The 25,688-nt window shown below is 39.0% G+C and overlaps 1 protein-coding gene across 1 annotated transcript in view; it reads left to right on the top strand.

Moving 5' to 3' along the window:
• The window catches only part of LOC104620984 (nesprin-2-like), a gene marked incomplete at both ends in the record, with an annotated part of 89,524 nt that overhangs the window by 14,052 nt on the left and 49,784 nt on the right, over positions 1-25,688 (top strand). Inside the window, 24 exons of the mRNA XM_010287354.1 lie at positions 1-174; positions 1,792-1,950; positions 2,222-2,395; positions 3,335-3,469; positions 3,634-3,789; positions 4,981-5,192; positions 5,474-5,549; positions 7,167-7,285; positions 7,876-7,999; positions 8,867-9,024; positions 9,474-9,621; positions 10,835-11,433; positions 12,308-12,487; positions 13,475-13,625; positions 16,113-16,271; positions 16,969-17,130; positions 19,565-19,666; positions 20,965-21,165; positions 21,979-22,144; positions 22,829-22,941; positions 23,705-23,907; positions 24,283-24,402; positions 24,504-24,789; positions 25,589-25,680. Coding sequence (XP_010285656.1) covers positions 1-174; positions 1,792-1,950; positions 2,222-2,395; positions 3,335-3,469; positions 3,634-3,789; positions 4,981-5,192; positions 5,474-5,549; positions 7,167-7,285; positions 7,876-7,999; positions 8,867-9,024; positions 9,474-9,621; positions 10,835-11,433; positions 12,308-12,487; positions 13,475-13,625; positions 16,113-16,271; positions 16,969-17,130; positions 19,565-19,666; positions 20,965-21,165; positions 21,979-22,144; positions 22,829-22,941; positions 23,705-23,907; positions 24,283-24,402; positions 24,504-24,789; positions 25,589-25,680 — 4,169 coding nt within the window. The remainder of the gene's footprint in view (positions 175-1,791; positions 1,951-2,221; positions 2,396-3,334; positions 3,470-3,633; positions 3,790-4,980; positions 5,193-5,473; positions 5,550-7,166; positions 7,286-7,875; positions 8,000-8,866; positions 9,025-9,473; positions 9,622-10,834; positions 11,434-12,307; positions 12,488-13,474; positions 13,626-16,112; positions 16,272-16,968; positions 17,131-19,564; positions 19,667-20,964; positions 21,166-21,978; positions 22,145-22,828; positions 22,942-23,704; positions 23,908-24,282; positions 24,403-24,503; positions 24,790-25,588; positions 25,681-25,688) is intronic.

The following is a 25,688-nucleotide window of genomic DNA, read 5'->3' as shown; positions in this document are numbered from 1 at the left end:
CTTGGTGAAGAGAGCACGAATGCTGCTGAAAAAACCAGGGAGCTTCCAGGGAGCCTGGAGAAAATTGAAGAGCTCCTTGGAGGGGTGGACAGTTGGGTAGCGGAGATTGGACGCCTGCTTGGCAAGATCAGTCATGAGGGGCCTGTGGAACCTGAGACAGAGGAGCATTTGCAGGTGAAAATGGAAATACACTGCTTAAAATACTTGTTCATCAGATTCTTATCTTTCAGCATAGGTCTGTTGCTGAGGTAAAATGAGTCGTCATCAGTGAAGCAGAAATGAATGTGGATTTTGTGCTGTAACACTGGTAAAAAGTCAAGGCAATGCTAGTATTTTTATGTTGTTTCCCAGGATTGCTCCCAGATGAGTTATAAATGAATCTTGCAACATGAGCATGTCCAGATGACAAGCAGGTGCCAATGGAGCCAGTGATCAGCATCTTGCTCTTGAGTGATATTTACTCTCTGTCCAGCACAGCATTCACAGCAGACTAAAACTCTGCAAGGTGCCGAGTTGAGAATTTCCCCTGATCATACAGTGCTTTTTATCATCTACCCTGCAGTGCAGGGAGGAGGTTTGGGACAACCTAGCTGTGTTCAAGACTTACCTGTCAAAAACTGGAATACTTGAAGTATTTTTAGCAGCGTGCTGGGTAATTTGTGCATCTCAGCTTATAGGCAGTTGCTCTAAACATCCACAGTGAGCACTGATGAATTTCTTGTTACTTCCACTAGTCTCTATTGTTTCCCATGTCTGTCTGCCAAGGATTACTGTTTTTCCCCCGCAGCAGATGGCAGGTGGAAATATGTATATGTAATGCAGCAGGTTCAGTACAAAGTTTCATTGGAGCTCTTCTGCCTAAGAGACAAAATTAAAGAGATTTTCTTTGGTACTTTAAATCCACCTACAATAACTGTGAACCGGAATTAGTGTTGGTGTACTCTTGGTTTGTGCCTTCTTGCACTGTGTTTAGTTGACAGAATTAGGAGTGTGAGCCTATGAAAAGGATCTATTCATCTTTTTGTAATTGTGGGCATATGTTTATAAAATAGATCTCATTTTGCAGTGTGGCACTAATTTGTTAAAAACAACAAAGTAACAAAAGACACCCTGAAATGCAGCCTCCAAAAATGTGACTGGTATTGTCTCTCCATGTCTGAGCAGGAGAGATCAGGTCGCTTATTACCTGAGGTACAATAGCTTGAGATCCAGAATAAAGCACTGCTTATCATTAGAAGAATGCTAACTGACAACTTCAAACAGGAAAACCTGTTGAATATTCATAGATCAAAACAGCTCTAATAATGATATTTCTTGATAAATATTCAAATATGGCACAGTACTTTTGCATGCAAAATACCCAGCTGCTTCCTGCCTTTTAGTACTGAATACTGCACAAAAATCTAAGCCTTGATATGTGCTTACTTTTGGATGACTTCATGATCAGATGATGCATATCCAAATGTGTGGTTTGTACACTCATTTGGAAAGCTGTTTCGATGGGAGTGTGTGTTTAAAAAATACTTCTAATTGGCTCCAAGGCAAAGACATGGGAGGTGTCAGTGACAGAAAGACTGTTTCAGCTAAGAAAATCCCCTGTGGATGGCAGCAAATTTCTTTCTCTTTACATAGAGATTTTGCAGTGCAATACACTGACCATAACTGAAATACAAGATTTTTCCTTGACCAAATATTGACCATCCATGATCAATGCTGGCTTCTTCATTCATTTCCTTTAAACAAAAAAGACATAAATACTGTACGGGCTTCTAATGCTTTTCATTCAACCAGAGCTTATCTGCAAGGGGAACCTCATACCGAGAACAAGTTGTGGCAGCAGAAGAGATATTGCAGTCCCTGATGCAAAATGTTTCAAATCAGGTGTCCCAACAGCATTCTCACGCCACTGGGTTACAGGCACGAATTAAAGAAGCCAGAGACAAAATAGAGGTACTCCTTTTTTATTGTTATTGTACTTTATACACACAGATGTCTCTAATTTTAGCACCATGTGATTAGGAAGACTCCTTTTTTATTCATGTAAAATAAAAAAGGGTTTATACTGTTGGAATCAATCTCCCAGATTCTTGCCAGGGCAAAAACTAGAACATTTCAAAGATCACTATCTCAACTCGAAAAACTTGAGTGATGTTATGAAGCAATACCTTCATGTAATTACTGATACTCTGGCATGTTCTGAAAAGCATCTCTTTTTTCCAAGGCTGTCATGGGTGACATGAACAACGTCTTCTCCAAATCTGAGAAGAGACCTGCAGAGAAGGCGGCTTTGCTCAATTTTGAAGAATCCCAGAAAAAACTTGAGGCCTCCATTTCAAAGGCTGTGCAACTTGTCAGTCAAAAATTAAGTCCTGAAGAATGTATTTCAAGATACGAGGTGGGTTTGTTTTCTGAGACAGCTGAATTTGAGTATTTCTTAGTACTATTTAGTATCTGAAAGGCTAAGGTATCACAGTGGGAAAAAGATGAGATTTTTTTTTTTTTTTGGTGGCTATTAATGCTTTTCTCAGCTTTTTGATTTAGCAGTGTTAGCATATATTAACTTGGCAGACAGCTTTAAATGAAGAAATATAAATCTGTATGGCAGTTTATTCAGTCTTAATTTAAATTACTCCATCATCCTGTCAGAACTCACCATGTCCTGAACTACAGCCATTTTTTTTGCCTGATTACTAATTAAGATTCCCATCAAGAATCACATGCCTGAATTCTTTGACAGGTTTTTTAAAGCATGATTATAAATACTGAATCTCCTCCTCCCAGTGGCTAACTGGTAAAGAAAGTGTCCGATCTCAAAATCTGGTTCTCCTAAAGGGATCCTTAGTGAGGTACTGCAAATGGAAGTGCCCAAAATCTGTGTGGCCTCATCTTTGCACAGTGAGGCCTGGGCAGCTGTGGGCCAGGAGCAGTGCAGAGCCTCACTCCAGGCCATCTCATAGGGTCTCATCGGGCCGGTGCATACCTTTCACCTGTTCTCTGACAGGCATGGGATATGGCCACATACATTCACTAGAAACGAAGCAGAGTTCAGGGACTTTAATCTTTCTTCTTTGGTACCAAATTTGCCCCTAAAAGAGGAGTTACAAGAACAATATCTGCTTTCCTCCAAAAAGCATATGGTGATACTGTCTGCAACCTTTTGCAGATATGCGAGGGTGGAGAATGCCCTCATACTCATCCACGCAAGGATCATCACAGCCCATACATGCAACGTGTACGTGCTTTATGCATGTTTTTTTTAAGCTACGGATGGCTTTTTATTAGGTAAATAATCTACACTCAGTTCTGTTTATTTTTCATTATTCTTTTCTTGCAGGAAGCTTTTAATGCACTGGACAATGAAGCTCTTGACAAATTTTTGAAAGCAGCTGAACAACTGAAAAGTATTTCATCTGATCGTGAAAAGCTGGTAGTGGAAGAAAAGAGTAAAGATGTTCGTAAAAGATGGGAGGTGAGATAATGTAGGAAGGAGAATCTACTGTCTATTCTCATTAGGCCTGGCATCTTTGAAAAACAATTTTTTTTGTCACAATATGTTCCAAAGTTGTTTTTTTTTATTTGCTTTGTAATATTGTTTCACCATCTCACAGGGATAATGTGTTTTGAATTTTGCAGGCAGTTCATCATGAAATTATATCCTGTGTCCAGCTCATAGTAGAAAGGGAAAAAAAGAAATTTAATGCAACTTTAAAAAAAATGAATAAGCAATTAGGCAAAGAGAAGAAACTCCTAAATACAGATAAAACCAAAGGTCTCATCAAGGAACATGAGGTACCTGCCACACTTGTTTTCTGCTCACCTACCTCTCTTTGTGAATACATTTCCTGTCCTTCTTGCTCCTTTTTAGGTATCTTACTGCAGCCTGTGTTTGTGGAACAGGGCCCTTGTGCTTTATGTTATGTAAACACAGAACAAAGAGGCCACCCAAATAATTTCTTTACCTTTTTGACTGCAGTTATTAGCTTCCTTGCAGACTGTTAGAATTAACTCCTCCTTACATGGATGGTATCTTTTTTCCATTTTTTTTAAAGACAGTCTTGAAGCATTAAAACAGATTTAGCTGTGCAAAGTGTAAAAATAAGAAATGATTATGTGTTCTGTGACTCCCTTGATTTGTTATAGTTGCATAGACGGTGTTAGATGCCTTCAGACGAGAGTATCTTCTCACAGTGCAATAGCCACACTTTACCTCTGTGTTTGTGCTGTATATAAATTACCACAGAGTTAGACATAGGACTTTCATGTTTCACTTGCCAGGGTGAGCCATGATGAATCTTATATATTCCATAAGCAATGGGTTTTACACTTCATTGCTTCTAGCATTTTCCTTCATCCTCCTCTTTGAGATGCATTGCTGTGTCCGGTTTACCACTTATAAGGGTAAGAGATTGCTCTCCTGATGAAATTCTGGTCTTCACTGAATTCAGTGGAGTTTTAGTCGTTGCTTCTCATGGATTTATGCTCAGCAAATATTACATATGCAAGAGTAAAGAGAAATAAGCATTCTCAGGTGTATTCTTTCTGCTCATATTTTTGTTACATTTTTAGTTTATCTTGATTTCACCCTAGAAAGTACAATTATTGACAGGAAATATTTTAAATATATTTTCCGATTCTATTTTTTCTGTAGTCAATGGGACATGTATATCTGGTGTCACTGTGGACAGGACTTGGGACCAAGAGTAGCTAAAATTGCAGTAACATAATGAATTTCAAAATCAAGCAAGAGCCAGTATAGTCTTGTGAATGCTGCTGGGGAACATGTTGCCAGAAATCCTAATTTTTTTCCTGACTCTATTTGAAAAAGAATCAATGGAAAATAAATGTTTCTCTCTTGGTTTGACAGCTTACGCTTTAAGTGCACTCATCCAAGAGTACAAGGGAAGTAGAAAAAAAGTATGAGAATAATTGCATATCCTTATGACTTAATGTAAGTTTATTGTATTGTTTTTCTTTCTTTAGGCCTTTTTTTCACATGAAGGCAGCCTGAGGGAGCTTAGCAAGTCATTAGAAGACCTTAAAATATTGGGAAGACTATCAGAAGAAACTGTCCCAGGCATACAGACACTGACTGCAGACTGTGAACAAAAGCTAGAAAAGCTTCAACAAATGGTGGCAGATACTTACACGGCCCTGCTGTCTCATGCTGGAAAAGGACAGTCATCTGTGAAAGAGTGGGTGACTGAATGCATGATGTGTTGTAGGTTCATAGAAATCAGATGTATGGATAAATTTTGTGATATTGTAAATGTGCTACTGAGTATGTTATTATGTACATTACTATGGGCAACTGTACATTTAAAAATTCAGTATTAATTTTCATAAACTAGCAAGTACAATGTTTGATTGCCCTTCATCACAGCTGCACTTTTTTTTATCATTAGCCAGGATTTCTTTTTTTTCCCCTTTGTGTTTCATATTTTGTTCTTATGTTGAAATGTCTTTTAAACCATAGGAGCTCCATTGTTGCTTCTGAGAATGGGGAAGAGCCTGGTTCTTCTCAAGAAATTGATACCCTTTCAGTACAGGAGGTAAGAAGTGCTCTGTCTAGGGGAGATCATTGGCAAAAGAAAAAAAATTATTATTTCTGTTACTATTCTTATTGTGGTAAGACCTCAGGCCTCTGGTCAGACATCAAAAACCCATTGCGCTTGGGAACATAGACGAAGTAAATATTAAAAACTAACATGCACGGAAAAGCACTGGTCATCCCAAGGAGATGTGAGTCTCCAACCTTTTGTTAGGTTTTGCTGAAGAGTGGGTTTCAGCTGGAAGAGTCACGTGTGAGGCTGTGTTCAAGTGCAAATCCCCGTAGTATCTCAGTAATTTGAACAAGTTTCAGAGGACAGAGAAAGGAAAAATAGTGAAGAGTTGGAGGCATTTGCTTTAGAAAAATATATGGAAAACCAGAACACATATAACTTCTTCAAAATAATTTCAGAGGGACAAGATACTGCAGTTCATCATTTGGATGCCACAGAAGATGTCTCATTTATGATAAACATTCAAAAAAAGTAAGGCTGTTGGCAGCTTATCAGACAGGCTCGACTGGTGACTTACAGGAGGGACCCATTGTATTTACATGAAGTTTGAAGATATGTAGGAATGGCTATTATCAAGGGAGATTTTTTGTAAGGCTGTTAATATTGTCCCTGATAGAATGATGAAATCTGTTCTCTCATGGATCATCAGAGTATGAAGTGTGCGAGGCCACACCTTGAACACTGTGTTCAGTTTTGGGCCCCTCACTACAAGAAGGATGCTGAGGTGTTGGAGCGTGTCCAGCAAAGGGCAACGAAGCTGGTGAGGGATCTGGAGCACAAGTCTGATGAGGAGCGGCTGAGGAACTGGACTTGTTCAGTCTGGAGAAGAGGAGGCTGAGGGGAGACCTTACCGCTCTCTACAACTACCTAAAAGGGGGTTGTGGTGAGGTGGGTGTTGGTCTCTTCTCCCAAGTAACCACTGATAGGACGAGAGGAAATGGCCTCAAGTTGTGCCAGGGGAGGTTTAGACTGGATATTAGGAAAAATTTCTTCACCGAGAGAGTGATCAAGCATTGGAACAGGCTGCCCAGGGAGGTGGTAGAGTCGCCATCACTGGAAGCATTCAAAAAATGTGTGGATGTGGCGCTTTGGGACATGGTTTAGGGGGCACGGTGGTGTTTGGTTAACAGTTGGACTTGATGATCTTGAAGGTCCTTTCCAACCTTATAATGATTCTGTGATTCTGTGAATTAACGTCAGACAGCCTCAGACTGAAGATTAGAGTATATCCTGGAATCAAGGGCAAGAGACATGCAAAGGCATCTGATATAAGCAGCTTGACAAAAGCTGAAGACAGTGCCCTGGGGTTGCCCGAGGATGTCCATGGAGCCGCAACAAAAATTTACACAAGTAGATTGTGCTTGCCAAAGACCCAGTATCTCTGGAAGGAATGAATGACCTGACTGCAAGTGTTCAAAAATTTGCTTTTTTGGTTCATGATTGAGTTTAAACACATCTTGTATTCATGAATGGTATCTCTCATCTCCTTGGGGACACATGAAGCAATTGTTTCTTTCCAGAGTTCACAGATGTCTGTTAGTCTTCACTGTGTATTGACACAGCGTGATGCAGACGTTATTGTTACCTTTTTTTATTTTTACTTAGACCTCAAGACCTGCTGCAGATATAATTTTGGAACCAGATGTGAAACATCACAATGGAGAAAGCTATGCAAAGAAATTTGAGGAAAACAGTGATTTGCCCATACCAGCTTTATTAGAGAGGTAATTTTTAAAAGATGTAGTGCATGTATATTGAGATGATAAGACATTCATAAATTATTCTAATGTATTGAACACAGGGTGTACTTCTGCTATGCAGGACTCTGTTCTTTTTCTACTACAGTTTACTTTAAGATTACAGTTACTTTTTTTTAATTGATAAGGAAGCACTATTGGAGCAAATGCTTCAAACTTTAGGATTTTGTAGTAGGAACACTTAGAGATAGAAAACTTTTTCTTCTGCTCTTTTAGTGGGCCAGAAAAATCTGTATCTGCCTTACTAATAAATTCAAATATTGCAAAGTAAAAAAAAGTGTCAAGTTTTTAAAGAACTAACATTTTTACGTTCATAAAACTGAATTTAGAGATTGCAGGCATTCATACTTGAAAATCAGCCAGGTGAGCAATTTCTCAGCTCTCTTATATGTTGCTCATTTATGCCTATTCATTTGGGAGTTATGTAGAAATCTGCATTTGCAGTAGACTCTACTTATTTTATATGGTAATCTATTGGTCAGCAGGTCCCATCCCCTGCCATGTTCCAGTAAAATAGAAATAATATTATCTCTGAAAGTGATTGCATCTTTTTTTAGCTATAACACACAAAGAAGTAACCTGGAGGAATTTTTGCACATCAGCAGAGATAAAGTAGCATCTGGCTTTACAGATGAAATAAAAGGCACTTCATGCCTTCAGAATAAGATGCTTGAACTACAGGTAAGTATTCATTTTTTAAAAACATACTTGGCACGTAATATGTTATTTTCTCATGTAGAGCCCTCACCTCTCTGTTATGTGTATTGCCAAGGGAAAAGGAACATCCTTACAACCAGGTTTATTAGAAGTAGAAGGGAAATCAAGGGTTTAGCATTCAGCAGAACTGCATTCTTACTTAGCAATGGAGTTCTGCAAGTGTTGCTGAAAGAAGAAATTGGTGGCTCTCAACCTGCAGTGATCTGTGGGCTGAAACAGGTCTAATGGAAAAAATAACTACAGAAAGCAGCTTTTTTGTTAGCAGGAGTGGTAAATGATGGACCATGGTCAGGGCTGAAGGAGTCATCAGGGTTGAACGATCAAATGGCAGTAATGTGCAGAATGAAACTGTTCCAGGACTTATAACTTGATTAGGTTTGTGAGAACCTCGAGGGGATGATAAAAGGCACATAACTGGTGTTGGAGAATTTATTACTGCAAGTTTTCAAGTCCTTGCTTGAAAGGAGTACAAAGGTTATCTAGCATCTCAGAACTTGGTTCAGTTCTACATTTGTTTTTTGTTCTTTTGAACGTAACTAGGCTGAGATATTTTCCACTCATTCTTGTAGTAAAAACCATACTTATTGAACCTTTTATAAAATGTAGCCAAGTTATGTATGGCATGGCAATTTTCACCATAAAAAGTTGGTAGAGATTTGCATGCAGCTAAAAATGGAGACTTAAAGAAAAAGAAAGCAATAGATATTCTTACTTTCAGGTGATGTTTTCACTTTTTCTGCAGAGACTCTTGTGACAGTAATTTTATGGACTGGCCAGTCCGTTGAGAAATACTGTATCTTATTAATGCAATTAACACTGCCTATCTTTTAGGTGATAGAGAGCGAAGCCAATTCTGGTTGGACACAATTGGAAAACATCTCATCTACCTTAGAAAATCTTGTGGATGAAGTGCAGCAGGCTGCTATCTCCGAGATGAGAAGCAAACTAAAAGGAGAATGGAAGGAGCTTCAGGATATTATAAGTACCAGGTATAAAATAACAATTTGTGATTTTAGCTAAGGAATAGTTCATTTTAACTAATGTGCATATTTTGAAGGGAATAATGTATGTTACAGAAAATATCTGCACACTTTTAACCCTTTATTTTTAATAATTGCATAAAATTAAGCTTTTCTTAATTAGTCTTGGTTCACATATACATTGCAGGTAGTGTGACCCTTTCCAAGAAGGACAGAGCTAGATCTTTGTAACATCACTGTGCAATATTCCCAAGTTTACTGTTATTCCCTTCAACTTTTTGGTTAAATTCACTGGGATTCACACTGCTTTTCAAGAGAAACTTCTTTGACCTCAGGAGGAGGAGGAGGATTGGATCCGTTAGTCAATTACATTATCTTTGTGGCTTTTGGTGCTGTAAAATGTTAAGTGTCTTTTCTTGTTTACTTTCTCAGATGATGTTTTGTTACCTTTCTTGTAGAACAAACTCTTTAAGGACTGCTTTGGAAATTGTTTTGCCAATAGAAAATGAATCCATTCTTCTATGTGAATTAGATCAGCGGCTGAAGAAAAAGGACATCCAGCAGCTTAATCTGATGAATAGTGATCTTGCTTATAGGGAACTAAAGGTAAGGGAAAATGCAGAGACCACACCCTAGCCAGAATAGTTTTTAATATAGTCTAGGAACTAGGGAACTTAATGGAATTTTCATTCAGGAGTTTGGGACAGCTCACAAGACTTCACAAACCTTCTAAAGCCTATAACAGCATTTTATTCCCTTTGCTTTAAATGTCATTGTTACTGTAGAGCCAGCCAGGGACCCTCAATAGGTTTAACAGTAAAAAGCATAGTTGTGAGCATTTCATCTTGGGTTAGGACTTTCCTTTGATCCAGATTTACACTGTTCCCACCTGACTTTATATCACTTTGTGGAGTCATACACATAATGTGGTGTTAATTTGTGAGCTAAGCTAAGCTGCCTTATGTCCCATCTGCTGAGGTGTCTGAGCACACCCCAGAGTGGTTTTGGAAGCTCTGCATGTACGCAGTAACTTGTTCACCCGCTATCAATATCTTATGCTTAGGTTTGGTCTGTCTGTTAGGCAGGGTGAATATTGTTGTGTTCTTGACATTCATTCCGAGCTGAACACACTGGCTGAACACACTGGCTGCTATGCAGAGCTAAACGTTCACATATCTCTGCCCTTGGATCTCGAGCTAAGTAGGGTTTAGGTCTCACATGCTGTAGGGCAGAGGGCTTGTGCACTCTCTTTCTAAGATGACTCTTTTTGGCTGGAAGGGCCCTGCATTTTTTCCCTGCTCTCTGCACATTGGGAGTTTCACAATACTGATGCGCTGCTGTTTGTCCGAGGGCTGTAACCTGGTAGCATGCAGACTTCACCAAGAGATTTTTAAATGCGTGTAAGTCTCCTCCAGAAGTATAGCATAAAGAACTTAAAAAAATGGCAGTATAACAAACATCTATATGCCCATCTGTGCTCTGTGTGATCTCTCGCTGTGAGGACCTGCTGATTTCAGTCCCGGGACTCTCATCATCTTTCTCTCCCTTTTGTCCGATTGCTGGAAAGAGGCTTGGGCTTTCTATAATGCTGACCAAATTCCCTGTGTGTGTAATACCATTCTATTTGATTTTTCTTCTTTTACCTTCCCTCCACCAAACTCTAGAGTAGGAAAAAAGAGGTTTTCTTTCTTAACCACCCTGACTAGCATCCTTATTTTATTGCAAATATAATTTGTTTTTCAGTGATAGGTTCAGCTTGAATGCAGTGTACAGGTTTTCTTTCACTTGCTTACGCTGTTGGTTGTTCTCTCAATTTCAGGAGCTACAGAGATCCATATTAAATCAGATTGAGGTGTGCAAACAATTGGAACACCTAGATAGTTCAGCAAGAGATGAATTTAATCCAATAGATCTGCAAGCTGCAAGTAAAATTATGATTTACTATCAAAACCAACTTGAAGAAATGAGCCATAAAATGCAGATCCGTGAGACAGTCCTTAAAGATCTGGAAGCTTTTATGGCCTCATTGAGGAAGCTTCAGTCTTTCATCAAATGTCTCATAGATCCCTCAGGCCAACCTGAAATACAGGGAAAAGCACTGAGAGAGGCTGCACAAGAAGTTTCTCATATGGTAGAAGAGGCTAAATGTTTGGATGAACGCTTGAAAACAGTTGATATTTGTTTGGAAGATGCTGAATGTGGGACAAAAACTTGCTGTGAAAACCTTGTTCTGACTTTATCTGAAGAGCTAAATGTGACTTATGATCCCTCAAGTGAACAGATACTTACAGACGAAAAGGACTTATACAAGATTTTTTCCACAAAAAACAGTGAACTCCTTAAAAACATTCAGGATCTGCGTGAAAGAATTAACAAAATAGGCTTGAAGGATCCAACAATTCCAGCTATTCAACAAAGGTGAATTCTTTTTTAAAGCTCTTTTGATTTCATAATTTCAGTGACCCCAGAGGGCCTGTGGCCCCTTCGCAGTACAGCACTGAAACCTGAAGGTGTCTTGAAGTATCTGTGGAGCATTGAAAGAAACTGTGAACTTATGTTTTATTCGTTCTGTCACAGCCTAAATAAAGAAGCCTTCTCCATTTTTTCTTTCCTTTTAAACTCCTCTGTATGTGTGTGTTTGAAGTGTCAATGAAGAAAAAATAGGAGGTTGATTGTGATGATCTTAGTTTTCAGTAAGAAAATCATCAAACAGGGAGACGTGTCTCCTTGCTGAGCACTGATATATGTGATCTGAAACTTTGTAGTGTAGAAGCCTTGTGTTTTACCACATCCTGAGAAAGCCACTAACATGATTTGTATGTCTCCAATACTGTTTCAGAGGTGCTCTCTGCAGCCTTGCAAAGGATGAATAAACAATTCACTACTGTTTATGCAGATGGAAGGAGGGAGGGGAGAGGATCTTACAAGCTGTGACCATTTTTTAAGTTGTGAAATCCCATGCTATGGCATAGCTTCATTTCTTAGACCATATTTTAAGATAGCCAGAATGCTCTTACCTTTTAATACAAAATAATTCACTATGTTCATACAGAACCTATTGGCCTTTAGGATTTTGGATTACTTTGTCAAAGAGCTTAGGTCAGCATAACTTATCTGAAGGACTATGTCAAATTACACGAACTGAAGATCAAATTAGACTTTTTATGATCTCATCTAATATAGTCAGTATGTGCAGCTCAGGATGAATTTCTAGAGGACTTAATTACATTGGGAAAAAATATCAAGGACTTACTTTAATATAAGGCTGTATTTCATTTTTTTTCTAATAAAGGGTAAAATCATTAACAGAATTGGAAAAGGAATTGGATTGTGCTGCTGTTGAAATGAAACCTATGCGAGAAATTGCTAATAAGCTCCCACAGATCAAAGAGGAAAAAGCAAAGGAAGCAAATGAACAGTGCAGAGTTACAGAGAGGTTATGGGAGGATACAAAACTCTTGCTTGCTGAATGGTAAGGAGAAAAGCTACATTTCAAAGTAGTATGTACAAGTAAGAAGTTCACTTGTAAACAGCAAATAGGCCTTAGACATACTTGAAAGTAAATTAAATACTGATACAGTAGCAAATGTTACTATTATGATGCTGTAAACTATCATAAACATAGAAGTTTGCAGCCAAAGCTCATGAATTTTATGTATTTTTAAGACATCACAGTCCAATCATTTAGCAGGTATGCAGTGATGTGTTGGACTTAATTGGTATACAAAAGAAAAGCCTGTCTGCTTTTGGGAATGGTGTCCTCTATATTTGCTGTGAATTTCATGCCAGCACTTACAAAAAGAAAAGTCAAACTGAAACAAATGTAAGAGGACAGCTGGGAAAACAGAGAGTCTCTTACGCAGGAAAAGTCTAAAGGAATTTGGTTTGATAAGCTGGAGAGAGTGAGGACTGGGAAAGGCTATGATTGACGACCCAGGGCATCTGTGCTTCCCTTATGGTTTTTAAAGGTGCCTTTATGATTTGCATGGACTGACATAGTTCTGGTTAATCCTCCTGGCCTGCACAGGTGTTGGAGGGAGTAATCCGTTTTCATATCCCATTGCAGGTTGACTGAGGTGGTATTTCCCACTGTCTACTACCTGAGATGTTGTGATACCTGCTTGCGCATTGTATTTCAGTTTACTGGTGACTGAGCTCACCTTTCAGGTGGAGAGTATTGTGTAAACCTGAACTGCTCAGGTCACATCATGGTTAAATGTGAATCAGAGTTATAAGATGGTGAAGGCCATTTCTGATCCAAAAACTGTCCAAATACCACAGCCCAGGAATCACACAGTATTACAGGGTTTATGACTGGTACAGTTGATCTCTGCTTTTCTCTCTTCCAAACATAGCAGTCAAACTCCCCACATGTCTGAGTATAGGAGAAGGAAGCAGACAAGAGGTTGAGGCTGCTGTTTTATGCTTAGACCATAAATAATACATCTCTTTTTAATAGCCAGGAGCAGTGTGCAAGGGCTCTGGAGCTTCTGAAGCAGTATCAAAGCTGCAAAACTAGTCTGACCAGCATCATCCAGAAACAGGAGATTGTGCTTTCACAGCAAACTTCTTACATGGGGAAGGAGAATTTGAACAGACTAATTACAAAGGTGAGTAACAAGAACTTGCTGAAAAGGAAAGAAAAGCCTTTCCTGGGGCATTTGCGTGTAGGGTTGCCCTTGCGCACCCACCCTTCAGAGCAAATGTTAAGACCTTGCCTTCACTTTGGCCTCCAAAATACATTTAGGGACACTATCCTGGTTTTGTTTCAATTTGATGTCTAGTTTTGCTTAAGAAATTAAGGTCTTATTAAAGGGGAGGGATTAAAAAAAAACAACAAACAATCCCCATAGACAAACTGTGCTCTAGTATGAAAATAAGATTAAATCCTGTGCTACCAAAAACACAGGTTGAAATTGGCCAGATTCACCCATACCCTTTAGAATATTTCTATATTTTCTACTAACTTCAAAAACCTTATAGTGGGCAGTTTGTAAATATACAAAAATAGCAAATTCATTTGTTATGAAGAAGATACTTGAAAATGTTGTACCACTTAAAGCAAAAATAATAGGTAATTCACCTCCTTGGGGCTGCTTGTTTCTCTGCTGTCACTGTAGCTTATAATCAAAGATTTAGATCCGTATCCTCTCCTTGCTCATGTCACTGGGTCCCAGGCAGGTCTTCAGCCAGCCCCACACAAGCAGGAGCAGGAGCTGCAAGGCTGTGTCAACATGGCACGTCTGCTCAGAGACTGGGCCATGACAGTTCTATCCTGCTTCCCAGTCTGGTGTTTGCGTACCTCGCTGTATGTCATTGCCACCGTGCTCAGAGACAGCTTCGGGATTGCCAGCATGGCGCTGCCCTGGGATGTGGAGTTCTGGAGGCCAGAATGGTTTTGACTAGGCTGGTGATACAGTATTTCCTTGGGCTGCTTACATTTGCAGCATGAGTCTCTGCCCTCAAACTGACTTTGCTGACCAAACTGTGTTGCGGTTAGAAGCCATAACAACATAGTTCGGTATTTCTCCTCTCGCTTCACCTATGTTACAAACCTACTTAGAAGACAGACCTTCTATATAGGAGCCGTGGCCTCCATAACCGACATTTGCTCCATGCTGTCTTTGATAGCAGTTAAACATTTGGAGTAGCTTTTACATTAGCTGATGAGACTGAATGAGCATATATTGCTGGACACCCCCTGATTTAGTTTAAAGTTTACTACTTTTCACACAAAAATTTCACAGCCAGCTACGTTCTTCTTGGCTAAATGAATACAACCACTGGACGTAGGTGTCTATGGCTAACGGATTAGCAAGCAGCAGCATGTCCATCATGACCATTTTGCTACAGAGGTTTCACATTTCCTGGCTGGGTTTTATACCTGGCTGTTGAGATCCCATTTTTAGGCTTTCTGATAAGGCATCACCCATACTATGCAGGAACATTTCCTCTCAGGCAGTGCATGCCATAGTTAAATTTAGAAAGGAATGTAAGCGGTTTCTCCTCAGGCAATGGGATGGTGTCCGTGTATGCCACCCCGACTACAGCTGAGGCAGGGTCTTTTCTTGGTTTCAGCAGTGAGACCTCTGGCCCCTCACATCACTTGGGCTTCTGGAGCATGGGAGATCGCGGGCATACCCTGGCCCCTGCTTGTATGGAGACCCCTTGCTCTGTTAACAACCTTTCCTCCTCACCTTGAGTTTTGCATCTCCCACTCTCAGAATTGTGGTCCACAATAGCTGTGGCACTGTACAAGGCATGTCCTTGAGTGCTGATGATTTGTTATTTATAATTATATAAAATAATAACAGAGAGAAGATTCTCTGCTTTGTTCTGGTTTATGCTGCTCTGCCGTCCCTCCCCGTATCTCAGTGGCTGGCAGTGTGTGTATGAGAAGATGTAATGCTTGTCTCTGGGAAGTAAGGAGAGCTTTTAATATCAAATTGCTTAACAAACACTAGAGGTCAGTGTTTCTTTTCCAGCGAGCTTCCGTGCTGTTTGTAAACACTGACATTACCGTTAAGCACAAAGCAGCAGTCTAGCATTCAAACAGAAAGTAGGAAAAAGGGACATTTCAGTTTCTGGCAATGGCATATTTGGCAATGGCTATGTTTAAATAGGATTCAAGCTTTTTTTTAAAAAGTAGTTCAAAACCCGGGGATCAGAATGCCAGGTTATATTTTTTAGAGTTGTAATAGTATCTCAGATGGTTATTACATTGTGCATTGTTTATTTCTATAACTGAGGTTCGTGTATGGATGTACAGTCCCTTTGGGTCTTGCAATTACAACTTTTAAAGCAAACTGTGGATTTGGCTGTCTTAGTCGGAAACGTATTATCCATAGTTCCCACTTAGCTGTTTTGCAGCCAGTAACAGAATGATGTTGATTTCTATGCTGTTCCTATCAGCATGACAGGGATATAACAACACAGGATACATTCCTCGTTTCATAATGTTATATAAAATAGATTATTTTGTGTAATGCTGTTGTTTCTCTAAACTAAAAAGAACAGCTTATCAATTAAAAATGTTTTGCTGAATAAACAGTCATAAGTAAACATGCTCATAAATATCCATTTGGTCTTTTTCACAGATTGAAGAGGCAAAAGAGGAATTTAATGATCACTCCGAAGATGTAGACAGAATAAATCAGATCTGCAAAAACCTTCAATTCCAGCTCAATAAAATGAGAAGCTTTGAGGAGCCTCCATTTGAGAATGAGGCTAACATTATTGTGGACAGATGGCTGGATGTATGTAAAAAGTAAATTATCAGGGTGGTCTTATCTGTTATGCATTATAGTAATTGATTCTGACGCGTATGTAATATTTGGAATAAATTAAGTGCAATATGGCAAAGATTCTTAAGAGGTAAATCCAAGTGTTTACCAGAGCAAAGCTTGCAAAGTGTCTATTGGTGTAATGTTTCTGATCTCTCAGGTAGTTTATAGCATGGGTACTCCTTGACAGTAAATAATTGTAGGAAATACAGAAAGGCAATATTTCTGTTTTCTGCATGAATCTGTAAGCTTCCATAACAACTTCTGTGGATTCAGACTTCGGAGAAAATCTGGAGAATTACAATGCTGGTGCTTTTGGGGGAAATGTTTGCCACTGTTGACCTAAGCAGTGCATCAATACTGAGATTAGATGGTATTTACTGAGAGTAGATAAACATTAGTGAGCAAGGCTCCTTCCTAAACCTGCCTTAAAACTGGCAAGCTGCCGTTGTGATTGGTATGTTTGGTGACATGTGTGGCAGGGATTTAAATATCTTCTCCATGACCAGTTCACTGTGAAGACACATCAGATTTGTTTCCTTTGCTGCACTTGTTGTTTTTGTGGGTGGTTTCATCTCACTCAGATTTTATAATGCTGCATTTGCTTTTAGAATATAACTCAACTTTTTTTAAATCTGTGTGTATCTTCTGTATATAAATCTCATGGTAGATCAACGAAAAGACTGAAAACTACTGTGATAATTTGGGAAGAGCTCAGGCTTTGTGGGACAAACTTCTTAGTTTATCTGGCACAATCGACGCTTGGGCAAATGCAGAGCTGAAGAACATAGAAGACCATTCTCTGACCGAAGAGGAGCTTACACAGCTGAAGGTAATTTGAATGGAAATTTTTTACCCTTAACCTATACTGTTGATATGGTCTTTCCTCCGTAAAAGCAGAGGAAGCTGTAACATTTGCAATTCTATCTGCATGCGTAGTCACTGAAGATATTGCATAATGTATTTGGGATACAGGTCTTGGAAACTAATAAATAGAGAGCATATATATATACTAAATTGTTTTAAATTAATGCAACACTGCAAATGCTGCTTTAGACTCCAAAAGCCCCCTCATTCCTTTGTGTTGCACAAACATACAGCAAAGAGAAGGCCTGAAAAGCTTGTAATCTGGGTACAGTGGTGCACATTTTTCCTTGTGTCTGGAGAAGAAAGGGAAGAGAGCATGTATAGGCTGATGATTGGTTTTCTAGTTAGAAATTGCCTATCAGTGAAGATACTGGAGCCTTCCTTTAGCTATGGATGGGCAATGCACAGTTCAAGAAGGGGTTGCAGAGGTGGCTTATTTTCTCCTGCGATCCTTGTCCTGGTGTGGTCCCTAGTGTAACTTAATGCAGCCTTAATAGTGGCTGGCACTGAGGGTCTCCAGGGGCTGCACGCGGGCAGACATCAGCAGAGCCTGGGCTGCCCGTGCCCCTCTTGCAGGGACTGTAGCATTAACTCTTGGTATCGGGGTGCAGTTGGCTGTAAAAGCACATGCACTAGCTCTGTGCCTTTGAAGAGCCTCACATATGGGGATAAATATTTTAATTTCTGACTTTAGGGCCATAATCAACCAGCTGTGCTGCTTTGTTGTAGTTATAGCCAATATCTATTAAACAAAAATAATTTCCTGCTTGAGTGGGATTGAGTCATAAATATATCGCATACCTGCTTGTTTGAAAATACGCAGGCAGCTTTTTCTCAGTGTTTACATGCTACAAATGCCCTGCTTTATATTATGCTTATCTGCAGTGTTGCTATTACTGTTAGCACTGCTCATTTGTTTTAATTTGCAAAGCAGTAAAAACACATGTATATAGGAAGAGTAGTATACACACTGTGTAGGGGTAGATATTTTGTCACATTATTATTGCCTTTACCATTGTATCATTAGAATTTACCTGGGGTAGTTCAGGTAGCTCCAGTAAAAATGCACCAGCTGGCAACTGCATCTTAAGAGCCATTTTCTTACCTGGAAGCTGCTCAAGCCTGGCATGATGTGACCATGCCCCTGACTTGCCTTTACTGGTGCTTAGTAAGGGCTGTACTGGAGGTGGCTGCACTAAGGTTACTCTGCTGCTCCCATGCAAGAGGGTAACTCTCAAAAGAGAGGGGAGGAGGGGGCAAGGGAGAGAGAAACCATGGTTCCCATGGGCTACTATAAAAGAAGAAGAGAAGGAGAGAAAACTGAACTCAGTGCATTGGTATTTTTGTGAAATGATTTAAAGTGCAGAGTCCATCAGATCCATTTATCAATTTATTATTATTTCTTTTGTTATTGATCCTGAAACATCTCTACATTAATATTAATTAAAAAAACAAACAAATCAACTGTTGCAATATGTATCATGTTACATAGGGTTGAAATCCAGGGAGTGTCCTTTCAAGAAGCCTGTCACAAAAGAACAGAGTAATGAATTATTTGACTGTATATTTGAAGATATTTCAGTATAAATAATGTGAGAGAAGTTCTGCTTTCCCTTGTAGCCAGAATGCAAATGGAAACTTTTTTAAAGGCTGCAGCATGTGAACGAGTTTTGATGATTGCTTGTACAAAGACTGTGAAGGAATACTTTGCCCTGAGGGAGTTTGGAATGTGCATTTGAGAATATGAGACAATGTGACTGTTTTAGATATATCCCGTTTCATCAGTTGAAGCTGGTATTTTACTTTCACATTACTGGCTTGTTCCAAAATCCATTCAAATGAGTAGAGGTCTTTTCATATACAAAGGATTTACATTAAAAAAGTGCTTACAGCATGTGTTGTATTTTATCATATCCCTACCAAAGTGTATCATCAGGATGCCAATTCTTGACTTTAAGTCTGAGAATATCCTTTTTAACAGAAGCAGCAAGAAATAAATACAAAATTAAGATTATTCTCCTGCAAATCTACGTGCATTAATATAGAAGTAAAATACTTAAGATTGTTAAATTTATGCTAGATTTCCATTAACAACTGCTTTGCCTGAGAAACATAGCGTGTTTCTGTGTATGCCAAAATGCAGAACCAGAATGTTAAGATAATTTTCTAGCAGTATATAATAAAATATTATTATATACACAACTTATATATTATATAGCACACAGTATATATTATTTTATATATACTAGTATATATTGTATACTAGTATATATACAAAATTATATACAATATTGATATTATGTATAGTATATACTATAATAGTATAGTAATATAGTTTTCTAACAGAAATGTGGAAATTTAATTTTCCACAATCAGCAATGTGTTTCTTCCACCTTTAGGCATGCTTGCGAGTCCAAGAGCAGAAACTCCAGAAATTTGACAACACAGTGGCTGAGATAGAAGAACTTCTGAATAGTAATGAACCTCCACTGGAGCTACAGGTACAAAGAAGCTTTTACAGCTGATATGCCAATACTCATTACTGCAGCCCTGCTTCTAGTATCTTCTTTCCCACAGTCATTTCTGGGTTTGACAAATCTGCCCCAAGAGAATTGGAGGCATGTTGTTGGCTGTTAGCAGTGGCATTTCATTTGCTGTCTTTCTCAAGCTGTTAGAACCAAACCTGTCATTTTTAGACGCAAAAGCCTGTCTCAGTTCTGGGTGTTTTAGGGACTTAGACCTGACCCAACTGTTTTGCAGGCCTGCTGAAACAGGAAAATATCAGTGTTATCTGGCTTTTAGGTATTGGCGAATAACAAGGCACGATGGACAATGTCATCCCTTTGAGGATCCAAGCAGCTGTGTGCTGATTGTCTATTTTAAAACGTACCTTTACCTGGATATGACTTAATGTAGCTTGGTAGTATGTAGCTACTTGCACAGAGTGATGTTTACTGTGATGTTTTCCTTTGGGATATCACAAGAAAATCTTCATCTTTTTGTGTTAACTTCACGCAGCAAGGACCACATTAGCCTACCTTGGTCCTATACCAGTTCTCTAAGCATGCGCTCCCGGTGTCTGTCAGATGCACCTTGAGCTTGACCCGGTTTGGCTATTTGTGTGTTTATCCTCAGCAGACTGAACTCAGAGGAATTTCACTGGGTAAAGTGATCTAAGGAGCTTAGGAAAGCAACCTTGTACTGTGAACACTATGCTTCTTGGGAGCACCAGACGCCCTGAGCCCCCTGGGGTGGTGTTTCAGCATGTGGCTGTGATACCATTGAGTTGCTGTCTCATGCCACTCTGCAGAAGCATTAAGGATAAGGTTAAGGACCTGTTGGTCCTTAGTGACCAGTCTTGAGCCAGAGCTCCCCACCTCTCTGTTGTCCTTGCCTGTTTTTTGGTTTGCTGTGGGCAATTTGCCCCAGTGGGATCACTGCAGGGAGGAGTGTTACAGAGCTGGCATCCTTTTTTTCATGATAGCCAAAGCACATGTAAGGCTTTTATCCAGCTGAGAGTAGGCACTGGAGTAGACTGACAAATAAATTTGTTAGTAAAGCAGCACCAGTAAATGCAGCGCTAATAAAAATGAGATCATTCCTCCTCTGAAAAGCAGGACTTAAATACTATTATTTTTCAATTTATGGAGTGGGAGGGAAAGAAACTGGAACAAACTGTGACTGAAATGTCTGGACTTTAGCTCATTTCATTGCTTTTTATGTCTATCATGGAGTTTTGTAATATTCTAGGAAATCAATCCAGTATAATTTCTTACGTATGTTTATTTCCAATTTTAAGGTCATCAGATCATCTGTTGTGCAAAAGATGGAGCTAATAAAAGAGCTCTTGTCAACGAAGCGAGGGACCAGTGAACTCAGCGTGAATACAGCAGAACTAAAAGGAGACCTTGATCTGGCCAAGACACAGATTGGAATGACTGAATCACTTTTAAAAGCTTTATCTCCTTCTGACACCTTAGAGATCTTTACTAAGTTAGAGGTAGCGTGCTACAAATTATGCATCTTTTATAATTTCATTCATTATTTCTCTCCTGGGGAAGTCATCATAAGTGTTTCTCCTGTATATGTTATAAACTGCTAGAATAACTCAAGTGAAGAGTCTGGCTTGAATATTTCCTTAAGCTGCCAGAAACATGAGAGAGAAGCCTGTTTTCACTGGATTTTATCAGATGTAGTTAGTTAACCCTTGCAGCTATTGGAAATGGTTAATGGTAGGCACGACAACAGTATAGCACCCAAGATATGTTGAAGCAGTAGTAGAGGTACTGGGTTGCATCTTTTCCAAGACTGGGTAATATACAGATGTTGTCATTGTGCCACCTGAGCCTGCCTGCAAGCTGGAGCTCCCAGTACGCAATTTCAGCCAACTTTCCATCCTCTTTGCACCATGGAGAGAGGTGAAGAAAGACCTGCTTCCTGCTTGGAGGTTCAAGGCTGGCAAGATTTAAACCTCCTGTTGAGCTTCTAGGTACTATATGCTCTGGAACACACTCTAGTAATGTGCATTGGACATACCTATTCTGTGTGATGCCAAAATGTGCATGAGTTAATGTATGTCTGATTGTGTATGCATAGAGATGTATACACGCTGCTGAAGAACAGTTTAGTGTTTATAACTACATATTGATTGCCTTGTTGATGTCAATATGCTTTAAGAAATTATTTTGACACATAGGCGGGAATAAACCCTTTTGCAAAACTCTAGTTTGTACTATTGCAGCTCTGTACAGTGAACTTCTGCTTGCACTTCAAAATTTTCCTTTTAATGGTTGTCCTTTGTTTTTAACTTCAGGAGATACACCAGAAAATTCTGCAACAAGAACACCATGTGACATTACTCCAAGAAGAGACAGATTGTCCTGATGTGGATGAATTAAATAAGCAGCTTAAATGTGTCACTGATTTATTTAATAAGAAGAAACATGTGTTTCAAGAACACTTTATTGGTGTTTTGAACCGTAAGCAAACAAATCTCACATTTATGTAGCTTTATAGGTTTGTATTGACCATCATAATCACTTAAAGGTTATGCAATTAATGTATTTTTGGTTTGGTGTCTGAAACTGCTTCAACATCTGAACCTGCTTCAGGGTTCTGAACAAGGTGAAGGTTGGGATAAAAATGACTGTTGAGTCCAACAAACCACTCAACCTAAAGTAAAGTATTTTGTTCTTTTTTTTTACACTTAAAGAAATATAAAGCATAATTCAGTCACAAATGTCAGAAGATTTCATTTAAAAATATAGCTATCAAATGTTTTTATTTTTTCCAGACATTTTTTATTTAATCTTCATTAAAACAATGAAGAGCATTTGTTTTATGCAGACACAGGATTGTGTGCAGGTGTAGAATTAGGCCCAGAGGTAGTCTCATCCTCAGATAATTTTTGAGTTATATTTATTTGTGTGGAAATGAGAAGAGTTGTCAATAGGCTAATCCGGATCTTATTTACTGAAACTGCTATGTATAGCAGTCCCTCCCAAGTGAACAGCTATGTTTATTGTCAGTTAATGTTGGGTAAAAAAAAGTATGAACAGCAACTGATAAATGTAATTACAAATTGTCTGAAATCTTCATGTTAAATGGGATTTTCTTTTACAGAATAAAATTAATGAAGAAAATTGGAATGTATCTTTTTTCAGGTCAGTGCAAGAATTTTAATGACTGGGTCAGCAGCACTCAGCTGTCTTTGAAGGACTGCTTTGACCCCTCAGAAACAAAACCAATACTGGAAGAAAAACTGCAGAGGCTAAAGGTAAAGTATTAAAATGTTCTAATTTCTAAAGCTGATTGTTCTTGAAGTTTTACTTTTTTATGCAGGAGACTATTCTTGGGAGTGAATTCACCTACAGTGATTTTGTAACATTTCATGTAACCAAAAGCATTAGGACAAGAAGTGGAATGAAAATAAAATTTTCTTAAAGTCGAGTATCAGTGTTCAAGTTCAGACATAGTTGGGCAAGTGAGAGACAGGACAGTAGCTAGCAAAAGTCAATGGACTTTGACCAAGTACTTCAGTGTGCAAAGATGCAGGAAGTCAAATATGTGGAGAGTAAAATGAAATTCTGACTCCCACTGGACTCAAGTGTGAAAAATTTGCATTCACTTTGTTGTAGCCAGATTTTCACTTCAAGTCAGACAGAATCAACAAAGAAGAGATGGAAAAGCCACAGCATCTGCAAGAAGCAATCACAGTTACACAGCACAAGAAGAGATAGTGATATTAGTGCTAGATTTGAGTGCTGCTTGCCTATTTCTTCTGTGTGCATTTGTGCTGTAGAGTTGAAAATCCAAGTAATCTACTTCACTTTCTCCTTATTCTGCAAACAGCAACTTTTCCATTTCCGAATGGAATAGTCAGCAAACTGTGAATTACCATATATTCCTTTTCAGGAACTGGAATTACTGTAGAAAGTAGTGGTAGAGATAACAGGAGTTGAAAAACTCTTGTAACATAAATATCTATTATACAACAACAAATATGACAAATGCGTCTTAATGTTTGTGCTCTTATTCAGCACTTCCTAACATCTGAAGGCAAAGACAGAGATATCCAAGGGGTTACAACTTTATTGAATAAAGTGAAGCATTACTTGCCCAAAGCAAGCATTAACCACCTTAACAGCCGTGTGAGAGATCATGAAGCAGAACTACAAAGATTGATCTCCAAATGTCAGAAACGGGAAAAGGAACTTGGTGCTTCTCTCCAACAGCTCAGTAGGTAGGGAACTAATGTATTTTCTGACATTTTAATCACAAGTGATAGGAAATGATTCATTATTAAACAGCTATCGTGAATGGCAAACAACCCTGCTTTTTATTAAAGATGGTATTTTAATAAAGGGTAGTGAGTGTTGCTATATGCTTCACGTGTTTTTTCACTTTGTAGCAGACTCAGTGTTACATGGGAGTATGTGCTTATGGATCGTTTCAGTGACATGAACTGAGATACTTAATGTTAAGCTTGTGCTTAAAACTTTGCTTGATCAGGCGCATGATATTTATGTTACTTTTTCAGCAAAACAGTGCTGTCAGCAGGTTTTAATCATGTAACGTCTTTCACTTTGACCTATGTCTGTATTTGTGCTCTCTTTAGCCTTGAAGAAAGCAGCATGGTCTTGGAAGAATGGCTCACTGCTCAGAAAGAAAAACTAGAAGAGATCAAAAAAGACGAGACAAAACTTGAAAACTTCCATAAAACACTATTAATGCAGAGGTATCATTTTCTTTGGTCTCTATCTAGGAACTGTCTTCTGAAGAAGATTGCTCCATGTTGTTACAACAAACAGATGTTTATTAATTTTTTGTGTTTTTCAGAAAACCATTTGACTCCATGGCTCAGCTAGCAAATTCCTTGAGGGAGGCTGGGCTGACAGATGAAACCATTTCAGAAGCCAGTGATCTTAGTAGTAGATACCAGACACTGATAACACATGTAAGTGAAATGGCAGGGAATACTGAGAGACTTCCAGTGGAAGGACAAAATTTTGAAGAACTTGCCCAGGATGTTTCTTGCTGGATCAAAAAGCTTGAGGAGGCTGTTAATAACCTGAGTTCACAGGAAAGTGAGTTGCCGTCAGATGAAAGGATTAATCAGATAAAGGTATTGTGTTAAATGTATTTCTTTTCCACTTCACAGCTCATTCTAATATCAGGGGAATGCTTGATGGGTTACTACCTCTTAAAAGATATTGTCACTGCTGATTGCCTGTGGTTTTGTGGCTTATTTGGGGTGGGGTGTTTGTTTGGTTTGTTTTGTTTTTGCATAGTTTTTTTTACACCTTTAAGATGAGATTCTCTGCTGCATCTCTGGGTGGAGCAGCACTGAACTTGTAAGGTGCTGGTAACTGTGCACCTTATCCTCACAGCCTACTCCAGAGGTGGAGAGGGAGGTCAGTATCATAGCTGGGGCATCCGGAGAGCCTTTGCAAAGTGTGTGGCTTCTCGGGTGGGCTGCGGTGCCATTGTGCTGGGCTGCTCCACTGCCTGGGTGGGTCTTTCAGGCCCCAATGTTCTCTTCGACGTCTCCTCTCTCTGGCTACTTAGGAGGCCTTCTAACGGAGTAGCCAGAAATGAGGATGCTGGCATTTACAAGTTTCGTTCTGTGGAAGGGGTAGTATTCTGACAAATATATCTCCCTAATATTTGGAGCATTTATTAATTATTATCTACATAACAAAACCAATATTGTGCTGACAAATTAAAAAAATCAGCTTCGTTATCCCAAACTTTCTAAAACTAGATGATCTGTTTATGTAACAGTTATGTGATATGTTGCAAGGAGAATGCTTTTGTCTTGAACAGCAGTGTGCAAAGTATGAAAAAAATCATTGATAATGCCTTTTATTTTGTGACCAAAAATAGTTGGTATATGTACTGCTTCTGCTTCTTGTTAAATACAGGAAATGACAGCTCTCAAAGATGCAGTAGAAGCCAAAATACAGAACATGGTAGCTCTAGGAGAGACTTTAATGGGAAATGAGGAAAATAAGAAGCCCATGG

This window comes from Phaethon lepturus, unplaced genomic scaffold, assembly GCF_000687285.1.
Source record: "Phaethon lepturus isolate BGI_N335 unplaced genomic scaffold, ASM68728v1 scaffold15505, whole genome shotgun sequence".
NCBI classification, from domain to species: Eukaryota; Metazoa; Chordata; class Aves; order Phaethontiformes; family Phaethontidae; genus Phaethon; species Phaethon lepturus.
Note: the sequence above shows the minus strand (reverse complement) of the source record. Positions and strands in the feature narration are given on the sequence as shown.